The sequence below is a fragment of the Thermobia domestica genome, chromosome 6 (assembly GCF_964235325.1).
Source record: "Thermobia domestica chromosome 6, izTheDome1.hap1.1, whole genome shotgun sequence".
Classification (NCBI taxonomy): Eukaryota; Metazoa; Arthropoda; class Insecta; order Zygentoma; family Lepismatidae; genus Thermobia; species Thermobia domestica.
In genome coordinates this window covers 129,572,892-129,586,174 of record NC_137459.1, presented here as the reverse complement: position 1 = coordinate 129,586,174, position 13,283 = coordinate 129,572,892, and the positions used below count along the sequence as shown (strand labels likewise).

General features: G+C 37.3%; 1 protein-coding gene across 1 annotated transcript in view; it reads left to right on the top strand.

Moving 5' to 3' along the window:
- The window catches only part of Gdi (GDP dissociation inhibitor), a 106,049-nt gene that overhangs the window by 26,375 nt on the left and 66,391 nt on the right, over positions 1 to 13,283 (top strand). Inside the window, exons 3-4 of the mRNA XM_081762086.1 lie at positions 2,120 to 2,298; positions 8,991 to 9,180. Of these exons, the coding sequence (XP_081618212.1) occupies positions 2,120 to 2,298; positions 8,991 to 9,180 (369 nt within the window). The remainder of the gene's footprint in view (positions 1 to 2,119; positions 2,299 to 8,990; positions 9,181 to 13,283) is intronic.

The window sequence follows — 13,283 nt, the reverse complement described above, 5'->3', positions numbered from 1 at the left end:
TAAAAATTAGTTACCTTCTGATATTCTTACACCAGTTTCAGGCTCGGTGGCTCAGTGGTAGAGCGTTGACCTCTGGTGCATGGGGTCCCGGGTTCAAACCCTGCTCCCGCCAAGTGAACATTGTGGTGGACAAACACGGTGTGCGTGGGTTTCCTCGGGTTTCTCCCGTTTCCTCCCACTTTCTTCATTCCATCATTTTCATTCATTTCTCATAATCACAGTCTCCTTTGGCCTAACCGGCATAACCGTGGGACGTGAAACTCAAAAATTTCATTTTCTTACCCCAGTTTGAAGATTCTGCGGTGCGAGGGCGTTACTTAATGGATGTGGAGAAATTGTCAGTGCTTATGTTTGAAATGAACGTTAACGGGTGCGTGTGCTACGACCAGGAGAATGATTTAGTTTTAAGACCTCAGAGCAATGTCCAGGTGGCAATGATTCGAGGCTTGATAGATGGATGGAAACGGCCTGAGTATTAGGATTTCGATAAGACTGAGTAAAAAGTTACTAATTGAAATCATATCAAAAGTTGAAGTCTCAAGATTCAAGGTCGTTGCAATTATTCCCAATCTGGGTGGTGACAATCGGAAGCTATGGAGTGAGTTACAAATAAATGCACAACACTCATATCTCATGAACCTGGTGACTGAAAAGAAAGGGGAAAAAAAAATGTGGATTTGCAAATTTTCCACATTTGGTGAGATTGGGAAATAATTTCGTGAATACTGGCTTTGAATTGAACGATGCAACTATTCAAAAAGGTATTATAGAGATTGCTTCTGAAACTTGATTCTTCAGAATTGGAGATTTTTTTTTTTTTAAATTAGATTGGTATCACGTTGTTGCAGGAAAATAAGTTGCTCCAGCAATGGAACTGTTTTTCCATCATACGGTTACGCTTATGAAAGTTCTAACGCCAGAAAATGAAACAGCGTACAGCTTCTTTCAGCTTGTAAATTGTTATTGATGTCATGAATTCTTCTGTTCCCATTGATGCCACCAACGCACTAAAGTGTAGTTTTGAAGTACATTTTGAAAAGCAAATTGGAGCACTAAACGAATTGAAGAAGCAATTAAAGCTTTCAGAGTAATTGGTAAAAGTAAATCTCTGTACCCTTTCAGCACGGTCTACTTGTTTCTATCAGTAACCTTTAAAGAACTTTCTGTGAACTTGAAGACCATTGGTATCACGTATATACTTACAAGAAAATTAAGATGCACTGAAGAATTTATTCTCTCAATTCCGTGGAATGGGACATTTCTACAAAAATCCTCTCCAAGTAGAAGTTAAACACAGGTTGTGCGTTTTAATATTAGGATGCCGTTTACCACATCCTACAAGTGTTTCAGTAGAAGCAACTGGGGATATGACAGAATCACTTCTGTGATCAATTCTTCTGTCTCAGGAGAGATTGTATCAGAAAATGGAGACCTGAAAGAAATGTCAGATCTCAATTTGGATGGAGAAACAAATGACATGACAAGAGAAGCGGAAGCCTTAAGATAGATGGCTGTACATTGCAAAGAAATGTAAGAACTTGGTTGCTGCCAGTTACATGGATTCGCATAATTCAAATGTAGGATAGATAGTGGCTGTTTTGTTTCACCTTCTTCCGGATGAATGGAAGCAATAAAAAAAGTGAAGTTATATTTCGAAAATTTCAAAAGAAAACTGAATCCGAAAAAGAATGTAATTGGCCGACTATTTCATGTCCTAAGGAAGACACTTCCTAATGAAGATCCAACCCTGTTTGAAACTATACGCTAAGGCTAGGACATTTTTCAGAATTCGGTTTTTGAATAGAAAAACACGAACTTTGTAGGAGGAATGTTAAGGGAATACAAATGGATGCAAAGCTGTTCAAGTGCTGAACAGTGCAAGGTGAGTACATATTGTATCTGTATATAGTCTAATTTTTTCGCATTTTTAAAATGTTTCCTTTTGCAAATCGCTGGTCTGGTCTGGAACATTGGCATAGTACACAATATTTGTCCTTGCTTCACCGCGATGACGTCACACTACCATTGGGAGAAAGTGGCTACTCAAAATTCTGGAGGGACTTGGGTTTTATGTCAGCTTTTTGAAAGGAAAATTTGATAGAGATTTTCTATATTTCAGAGATTGGAATGTGGACCTAATACCTAAATTTTTAATGGCAAATGGGCAACTCGTTAAACTTCTTATTCACACTGGAGTAACAAGGTATCTGGAATTTAAATCTGTAGAAGGAAGTTATGTCTACAAAGGCGGTAAAATATCTAAGGTTCCTGTTGATGAGAAGGAAGCTTTAGGATCAGGTGAGTTTTTATAAGGAATCCGTGAGCGGACTACGGTACTTTGTGTGTGGCTATATGGAGTGTTCACACTGTCTTAGCTGACAAGCTGTAATGTTATACAATATTTTTAAGTGTATACGATGGAAGGTTGTTCTGCTTAAACTTAATTGTTGTCCATCTGAAGTAGATGGTCAGAACTGGTCTGGTAGTTGCCACCACAGAATTGCGTGAATAATGATCCACTTCCAGAGTCTGTGATGAGAGCACGTTTTCTGATAAACGCTAGATCTAGGAGCCTGGGTATTAAATCTTCCGTTAGGAAATGCGCGAATTCACCAATGTCTTTGACAGCTACAAGTAATGGGCTCGATGCAAGAGTTGCCTGCTTTTTCAAATAGTCAGCATTTCCGTTAAAAATATCCGTGCGAGTTTATATACAGGGTGAGTCAAAAGTCTTTGGACACCTACATAAGTTTGAAAATCGACGGGAAAAGTAAAAAGTGATGATGGGAACAGAGGTTTGATGAGGGGCCGCAACTTTTGGAGTGTCATTCATGGCCGCTATCTTGAAATCCGCCATTTTGGATTCAAGTCAATTTTTTTAAATGGAAATGGGGGCGTATGACACATCAAATAACACTAGCTTGAACTTAGGAATTTAGTGATGTAATTTGTTTTTTCTATCTTGTACAGTTTAGAAGACAGAAAAAGATTAATGTTCAAAGGTGGGAAATTACCTAGATACTGAATGCTACAACACATGTTCTACGTATTGTCCATCCCGTGCAATGCACAACTGTAGTCGCCGCAACCACTCTGACTGCACACGGAGGAAAATGTCTCCTGAAATTTTGTCACAGGCTTGTTGGATGCGTTCCACCAGGTGTCTTAGATCACGAATTGTCTCAGCATACACTATCTGCTTAAGATGTCCCCATAGATAAAAATCAAGGGGCGTTAAGTCAGGGGATCTGGGCGGCCACTCCACGGGGCCACGGCGACCAATCCACTTCCCTGGAAGTTGTTCATCCAACCATTCACGGAAACCAAGTCCATAGTGTGGAGGGGCTCCATCGTGCTGAAAATAAGATGGGAAAATGCCGTCAGCGTTCAGTGTGGCAGAGAACACAAGGTCCTGCAGCAGCATCAGATACTGTGGTGCAGTTAAGGTGTTGCAAATGAAAAATGGCCCAATGACCCGGGTGTCCCATATACTACACCACACAATCTCCTTCGCTGGACTATGTTCTGGACCCGGGTCAACCCAGTTCGGATTTGCGTCACACCAGTATCGACAATTATGTCGATTAACCTCCCCGTTCAAAGTGAAATACGCCTCGTCGCTGAACAGTATGCCGTTGGCAAACGCAGGATCCTATGACACTCCAAAAGTTGCGGCCCCTTATCAAACCTCTGTTCCCATCATCACTTTTTACTTTTCCCGTCGATTTTCAAACTTATGCGGGTGTCCAAGGACTTTTGACTCACCCTGTGTTAGCCTTTGTCTATTACAGAACAATATTTTTTAAAAATAATACTATAATATGTGCAATTAACATCAAAAGTATATAAGGACAAACTAATATTGATATATGTATGCACAAGTGAAACATAACTGTTTTTAGACAATAAGTTCAACAAGTTTTTAACTTTTCACGTTCCGAGTTAGAAAGCAAGTGTACATTAACACGAACAATAGGTTTATATGAATGTGGCACTTTATTACAGGTGAATATTGGTTCTTTAATTGTGGGAGGAGGTGTATATAGAAAATACTTTTGGATTAGCACATGAAGGTGTATCTCCACTAGTTAACGAGTTTAGTTGATTTCTGGTTTAAATATTCTGCCGAAAAGTGTAAAATTGTTTGTATTATATTGTTCACTGTATTTTAATATTTTACATGGAGCTAACAAGCCGTACTTAGAATAAAATGGGAGCACTCAGTACTGCAGTACTCGAAGATAGGTTTAACGAAATTAAATATAAATAAGTGACTTTGAATGTCGGGAATTGACAAAGATGCCCTCTTGCTAATGTGACAGAAGCTTCAAGTAAGTCAGTAAAACGCCCAAATCAGGCCGTGAATGTAACTCACCTCACTATATTCCGTTGATAGAGTATGAACGAGAGGCTGGAGACAGTAATTCACTTTGTAAAGATGGATATGAATTTCTCAACATAGAGTATCATTTCGTACAAGATACACCTTCTCTGATAAAATTGTCTTGAAGTTGTAAATTGTTTTCGGTGACAATGTTTCTGTGCATCAGAATGAAAGAGTGAATGATCTCTGGAGGTCATTAATAAGACGTCATATTTTTAATATGGCATGTTTTTTGTATACCTAATTAAACAGTTCTTACTCTTGTGTACACAAAAATACGATCTTTACTGGTCGTGTAAAGGCCTATTTGAACCAGATTTTAGCTTTAGGCCACATTTAGGACCGAAATGATATAAAAGCTTTTTTTTTTTTTTTTTTTTTTTTTTTTTTTTTTTTTTTTTTTTTTTAAAGCGTCTTTCACTCATTGTTCAGGAAATATTGCTAACATATATAATCAGTATTGGCTACGAGATTATTTGAACTTTCTTTGAAATATTCGAACCTGTATAACGGGAATTGAAGGAATATTGTTCAGTGTGATGGATAACTCTCCTTGATTTGTCGTAGCATCATCCATTTTGATTATAGAAATCACTACCGCAGATTGTTTCCTCCCCTGCAGTAATTCCTGAAATCCAGTTTTTTTTGCATATAGGTGAAATATTTTCCTATTCATATCCGGGGAAGACTAAATACACGAGAGTTGAAAGTAGTACTGTGAAGATACTCTGGTAACCCACATTGGGTACAATCGAAATTATGACCCCGGAAGAATTTTCCCCTGGACTCCGCTTCAGATCATCATTGAAACTTAAGACCAGTCATTATTTAATGAGCGAACTTACATTTTTTTTTTCAGTGCTAGAGATATTAAATATTCGTTGAAGGCTTTTTTGTTTTTGTTTTGTTGGAGAACCTGGAGTCTCTTGTGTAGTTCCAAGGTACCTGAAGTCAAGAGCTTTAGTGAAGCTGTGTAGTTTTAGGATATATTTTACATTTAAGGGCGTAATGGTATGCATATTCTGAGTTTTTAGGTCATGAGAAATCAGTCATTAATGTATATTAAGAAATAAGGATAACGTGAAAACCTTGTGGTGCTTTTTTGGGTTTTGTCAAAGATTTTCTCATCCATTGGAGTGACTGTCCCTTTTGTTTTAACATCATGGCCATAGGACTCAAATCTCGTCACATGTTTTATGTTTTGAAGAAGCTGTCGTCTTTGTTTGCACGATTTAAGAGATCGTAGATTTCCGGACGTGTTTTTGTTCATTTGTTAGCAACCGTGGAACAAATATTGCAGCAGCATGATGCACGTTGTTTTTCAACTCGGAGCACATGACAGGGTGATTTACTGTTTTTTATTTTTGTACCTTATTTTCCGAACGTCAAACGGACGATTTTTTGGTATACTTCGTTCGCTTCCCTTTTGTACAGTTTCAAGAACTCAGCAAAACCCATCCGTCATTGCTTGTGCGACGTTGCCTTATATCTTACCAACTTGTCAAGGAAGTAGTTTTTTTTTTTTTTTTTTTTTGAACTTTCAGAAATCCTTCTCACTACACTTTTTTTTTTTCTTTTCCGTAACTCCACTACTGTAGATAATTTGCCGCGAAACTAGAGAATTGTAACACAGCAAGCATAAACGTCTCCCCTTAACACTGATTGAACACCTATAGCAATTGAGTAATAAGCGCTACATAAGTAGTAACTGTTGATTGTAGAAAAACGTGAGAAATGTACTGTAATAAGCACACCCTCAAATTTTGATGAACTCGGAAGTCTATTGTGTAACACAGATCGAGTACTATTACCAATATAATAATAAATGGGTCTAATGTTGTGCTGTTTACGAGACGAGAAATAGTTTCCTTGTCTCACCTCGTTAATTTTGAGTCACGTCTCGTCTCACTTCCCAATCAATCCTTTCTTCTCTTGTTTCGTTCCTCGTCTAGTTTCATTTACTAAATTCACATCCAAATTTATGACTTTTTTTTTTTTTTTTTTTTTTAACCTCCAAACTATGCTATGCATAAGTGTCGGAAGTCTTATAGAACGGCTTTGTCCGTTCGTTAGTCTGGTATGAGCAAAAATGATAGGTGAAGCGTCCCAGGGACAGGCCCTGTCTTCTCCATTAACCCTTTATTCAAACCAGAAGTGGTTAAAGGTAACCATTTCCGGTTTTAGTATTTATCATCATAGAACAAAAAAGGTAATAGAAAGCGACAAACATTTTTCTGCAATTGACTCATGGTTTCAAAAGTACATATATTATCAAAACCCGCAGCACACTATCGAAACCGGAAGTGGTTGAATTTACTAGTACTTCTGGTTTGAATACTGACTTTCATAGAGCAAGAACTGATAAGATACTGAAGCACCTTTTCTTGCAATCTATTCGAAGAATAAGTTTTATACCCTTCTTTAACCATCTATTCAGATCGGAAGTTGTCCGGATTAACGATGTTTGGTTTCGACCTTCAATCACCATAGAACAAAAACAGTAAGGAAGAGCGAGCAATTTATTTTAGTTTTTTTAATATGGATTCAGGAACAGGCTTTTTTCTTTGATCTTATTCCTCTATTACAACCAGTAGTTGTAAATGTAACCTACTACTTCGAAGTGTATTATATTCGGATGGTTTGGAAGTCTTCCATAGTTTCACGCTTAAACGAAATTCACTTGTCTTTATTTCATCTATAAGTTATCAAACTTTCAGTGTAACGAGAGGTTCGTGAAGGGAATGGTATAACGTTCAAACCATATTTATCATTGGAGTATTGGTGTAGTGACTTCGTTCTCTTTAAAAATCTACAAATATAGTTCATTGTGTACATACAATCATTTTATCAATTTATGAATTTTATGGTATGATCTATGTAACAATGAAACAGTTTGAGAACTGAAGACTGGGATAAACGATGATACATCCTAACAAATAAATTACGCTTAATTAGCCTTGTAGAAAAGACGTAGAACTAAAGCAACACTAGCAAAACCTCTAGGTTCTAGTAAAAACCAGTTGAAAAATGCTCTAAGAGCATTGCCAGAGCGAACTTAAAAAGACTAGAGATATGGAGCGGGAAATACAACTGATTGTTCCTACATGTAAATCTTTTTATCCGCACCTTCTTGTTACTCGAAAAAAATTCGCAAAATATCATCTCTCTATGAATTAGGGTTCCCGAAATATGCTCCTTAAATCTTCGAAAATCGGCCAAATTCTCGGAATTGGTAAGAGTGACGCGAAAAATTCCATCACTTTCTCAGATAGTTTTTGATGCTCTATGGAATGGAGGGCTCAAAATTGAAAAAGTCGCAAATAACAGGCACAGAATTCAGTAACGACCGGTGAAAAGTTGGACAATGGCCACTGTTACTATTTGGTACCAAAATATTTACCATCCTCTTAGGTACTGATCAATACCAATATCATCTGTATATAATTTATGATTTCCGAGATATGGCTCTTTAAATTTCTGGAAATCTGCCATTTTTTTGTCCAATATCTCGAACGTTAGTGACGCGAAACATTTACTTTCTCAGATAGTTTTTGATGCTCTATCGAATGCAGGTTTGACAATTGAGAAAATCGAAAATAACTTTCAGGCGGACATACACATTAGAGAATTCAGTAAATCATGTACTAATTTAAAACTAACGTAGACAGTCCGTAGTACAGTACTTAAATAATAACTTACCCCTCGCTAACCACTTATATAATATACTAACTATATAAAACTACATGAACTGACAAAAATAACATTTACTTCCGGTTGACTTGGAAAGATGAAATTTGGCGGTATCGGCATCGGACAGCAACTGTACATGAGAATAGCGAACAAAGTATACAATATCGTGCACTTGAACGTGAACGTTATCACATGATGTTGATCATTCAGGTTTTGCCTAGCCTTCTCTGTACACTTACTGCAGCACTTTTTCAGTAAATGTCTTGACCAACTTTAATGAAATTTGATGCACTTCCAAAACCTTAATTTTCGTTATATATATATATATATATATATATATATATATATATATATATATATATATATATATATATATATATATAAAAGCCAGAGGTACCAACACAAGTTCGGATTTTGTGGTATTACGGTTGGTTTCAACTTCTTCTGAATGTTAACGTTGCTTTATTGGTGTGGTTTAAGTTTGATATTTTGATATACGCGTAGCTGATAAAGTATCGTAAGAGCAGTGTTTCACAAAACAAGTGGACAGCTACTTTTAATTAAATCTGCTTTTATTGGTAGATTAAGAACAAAATATAATGAATGTTTTTGATTTCCTTTTTGACAAGCTTCCCTGACAGGATCATTAGTTGGCGCGCTCGCTTTTGGTATGCATGGTTACAAACCTTGCTGAAAGTACAGCTCATGGGAGGGTAGGGTAATTTCGGAATAGTTATTTGGTTTCACTTCCATTCTTAACCTTGTTGTTAGATTAGAAAGTAAAGCTAGTTCTTTAATAAAGTTTTGAAAAGCATTTTTAGGATAGGGTCGTGATTTAGCTTTACGGTAACTCATATAGTTTTGTGGTAAATCGTATTATAAAAAGTATTTCATTCAACAATTGTTTTATTTTCAGATTTGATGGGTGTTTTCGAGAAGCGTCGCTTTAAGAACTTCTTGATCTATGTTCAAGATTTCCGAGAAGATGACCCAAAAACTTGGAAGGATATGGATCCGTTTACAACAAATATGCAACAAGTGTACGACAAATTTGGCCTAGAAAAGAATACGCAAGATTTCACCGGGCATGCATTAGCACTGTACAGGTATGTTTTCTACATTGAATGTTAGGGAAGCTTATTTCAGGGACCTGATTATTTGAAATTGAAGGCCGAAGTAGATTTCCCATAATTTCCCGTTGTGATTGAATATTCAGAGAACTTGATGTTTTTATCATGTTCATATTATCTTCCAATATGAACTAGTAATCCTTCCCAGTTTTTGACTGGCAAATAACTCGCAGCTTGTAGTTTTTGGTTTTAACCCTTAGAAACTTGATTTCTTCCTTACCTGTAATTTGGATATCTCTTTCTTTTACTCTTTTTGAAAGAGGTTACTTGTATGCGCTAATCCAGCTGAAGTACCATTCACTCGTTTTTGTCTTTTTTTTCCCCTTGAAATACTGTCAGTAACAGGCAAAATAATACCGATTTATTGTCTTCAGATTGTCTTGTTCGAGTGAAGTGTGACAGGGTTGTTACTCTTAACTCATATGTGCTTCCTAAGAGTAAATATAAAGAAATTTAACCCTCTTGTGGGTTGAAAATGCGTTTTCACCAGTCGGGCCAAGTTTTTAAAGCGCCAGATGTAACTGCGCGAAATATTGCATTGGACTTGAACGTAGTTTTCAGCGTCGAGGCTGAGACTTAAACCTACAGTTTGATTTTCCGAACCATACGAGCTGCCACTGGGAATTGTACCCTGGTTTATAACTCTTTTCAAGGCTGATGGTAATGCTGAGGGTTGAGCATCCATAAATAATTTTTGAACCACTGTCCATAACAAACACGGAATATGGTATCAGATTATTTTTCTTCCGCAGAGAAAACAGAAAAATGTGGGTGACGCACATAGCTGGAACTGGGATAGGGGCGTTTCTTTAGATCCACTCAACATAACATTGAAACGATTGACGAAACTATACTAAACTTCGTCTCTGGTGTCGGTTTCGTAGAATGAATGTCATTCGTTTCAGTATAGAGGGCGTAGAAGCTGGGAGGAAAGAACGAAATTTTATAGTGACCATTTGGGCGTGTTAGTTGACGTTTCGCTAACAGTTTTAATTATATTGGTTCCCAGGTTCATAGTGTCTCGACTATAGAGACACGTTTAGTTGCGAGTTAGGGAGAAGTTGCTTATCTGCAGCTGTTTTCTCTAATTTCTCAGAATTGGTAACTACTTCATTTAACGTTTTATGATTGCAGGGCCGTGCCGTGAAGGGGGAGGGGAGCGGGGCAACGGCCCCGGGAGCCGAAGTAAGGGGGCGAAAAATTCGGTAGTAAAAAGGAAAAAAAGATAGGAAAAATTGCTTGGAATGTATGTATGGGGGCGCCGTCGTATACTCTCGCCCCGGGCATTGATTTTCCACGGAACGGCCCTGTAGTGATCGCGATAGATATATTTAACTATATTTTGATTAAGCTTAGGAAAAGTGATATAAGTCGACTTTGGGGAAAAATAATTGTGGGAGTGGAACAGGGATTTTAAACATCCACGAAATATCGGAACATGCGTGAATGAACCTAGCAATTCAAAAGAAACTGCAGGAACAGGTTAACAGAAAGTGTCATATACCACACTAACACCACCAGACCGCGTACGTCTGTAACAACCCATTCGAAACAGAAAACTTGGTTTGGTGGGACGTTTTAATGAGTCCATTGTGTATCACGCACCTGCCATCGATAGACTATAATTTTTGATCTCTGCAAAACTCCCAGAATTGTGCTCAATTAGTTTTAGAAGAGACTTCTGAAAACAGTGTCTTATTATTTTAACCAGAAACTACAGAAGTATATAGTGACGGAATTACGGTGTTTGTCATCCCCCTTCCCCCCAAAAAAAAGCAATCCTCGACAAAATGTTGCATATGTGGTTCCATAATGTTATTTTTAAATCATAGTAAATGTATTCTCAATTTTGTCCTCCAAAGTCTCAGTATTGTTTAATAATCTTGATATATGATTAAAATCATATGCTTAAAATTATTGTAAACATTCAAAAATTTCCGGAATCAAATTTCACTTCCGGAATTGGCCATCTCTAGTAAACATAGAAAGGACTAGTGTTTATTGCCTTTAATTTTTTGTTTTTTGAATTAGGAAATTAGGAATTAGGAATTAGGAAATTTTGACTGCATGAGTGAGTCTAAAGACACGTAAACTTGTTTCATGCCTCCTCAATTTGTGTTAGGGTGTTCACTGCAGAATGGTGCCAGAGCTGTTACTGTAAAGATAATATGAACACTGTAATTCCACTATAATTGTAAAATCTTGCATCTAGTACATTACCACTTCTAACTTGATGTTTGTACACTTGTCCAAAAGATAACTGCATGCATGAATTTTTCTAAATACCTTAGTCATTTTGGCAACAACGCATTCGAAGTAATAGGAGGGAGTAATGAGACTTCTAAACACAGTTCACAGTTTGCTGTTTGAAATACTCAGCGCTTTACTTAATATAATGATACTTTCAGAACAAAATACCTTGGCAAATTCATAATTTTGTAAATAACCACACGCTTTTCGAACAAGGAAAAAACAAATAGGGTTCAGAAGTTTGTTATCTATTAATACAACTGGAGTAAAAACCAGCAGTTTCGATAGCCATTCCTGTTAAATCATTTTAAGTTACCAGATGCAACATTGTATTTCGTCGCACTTTGCTGTTACACCTATCAACTTTGTCTTGGTGCATGAGACGAATTCAGACAGCTTTCCACTGCGATCTTAATTTTTATACTTAGTCTTCTGGTTCGCAGTAGTATACTCCAGTCACCGTATCTCCGTTTGCTAGATAGTCCATCATAAGAATACACGTAGTTCCATTCAGACAAAGTCCTGTTCATCACCATATTCCGAATCGTCTCATGAAGTATTTTGGAAGTTGCAATGAGGTGTGCTGCTTTCAAACCTGGTGGTGCTTAGAAGTCATGTCCTGAATTACAAACTTTGCAAAAGGTTGCTTATATCCTCTTTATAAAGATAAATTATGTACTCACAAGCGAGCACCCACTCAAGTTTTCTTCCAAAAAGTTTGCTCGGGAAGAAGTCAAAATGAGTTGGGGCTGAACTTGGTCAATATTTGATATATCTTAGTTTCGGCGCAGGGCAAGGCTGCAACTCAAGAACGGGAGAAGTATACCTGAAAATAACACAACTTCTTGCCGACTGTGTTCAGCGTTCAGACATTTGGGAATCTGTCGGGCCGATATTTTCTTCGTGCTCTTCCACAGACTTGTGTGCTCAACACTTCGTCAGAGGGTGTTGTAACTGTTACATAAAATGTCAATGGTGTCTATAAGAGGTCTTAGATTCTTCAGTGCCATGCCATGGATAACATCAATGTTTTGTGGGTCTGGACTGTTGAAGGTGCCCTGGAGCGGAGTTCATCAAGGAACATTGAACACGTTTGGAGATGTGCAACTCAAATTCTTACACTAGCATCATAAGTTGCAAGATTCCTCAACGATTGACGCATATCAAGATGGGTTCTTTGGGGCAATTTCCTTCTTGTAGAAGTATTAGATAACTGCTCGATTATGCCTTTTCAGAGGACCATTTTGTTGATTTTAGGAGTCTGGGTCAAAAGTAAATTGTCGGGCCAGTGATGTACATGAGAATTTCGAATCTATCATGAACAAATTATTTCGTGCTAAATTGGGACTATCCATATCAATTAGTGATACTTGACTAAATATTTAAAACAAAGGAAAGTAACTATAATACAGGGTGTTCAGAAAGTGTTTATACACCTGATTCGTAACATTCAAGGCCATAGAGAAATATTGTATGCAAAGATTTATAACACTGCCTTGTCACCACCTTGCTTGGTATCTTCCTGCAATCCAGTCGACCAGGTGACCTTAAACTGGGTTGTTGCGTCAGATCTTGATTTGTTTTCGAAAGAATTTAATCGAACTCTCACTGGTGTATAGACTTCCCGAAACCCTGTAGTAGTAATACTACTCATCACTCCATAATACAGTACCTGGTATGTGCTAAAGACAGCATTCACTACTTTTTATATGACATCACATTCATTCGAATAAAAAACAATGCATTCATTATAGGAGCAGCTCGTTATCTGAATTTTTAGGCTTCCAAACTATGCAATGTTTAAGGATGGAAAGTCTTATAGAACGGGT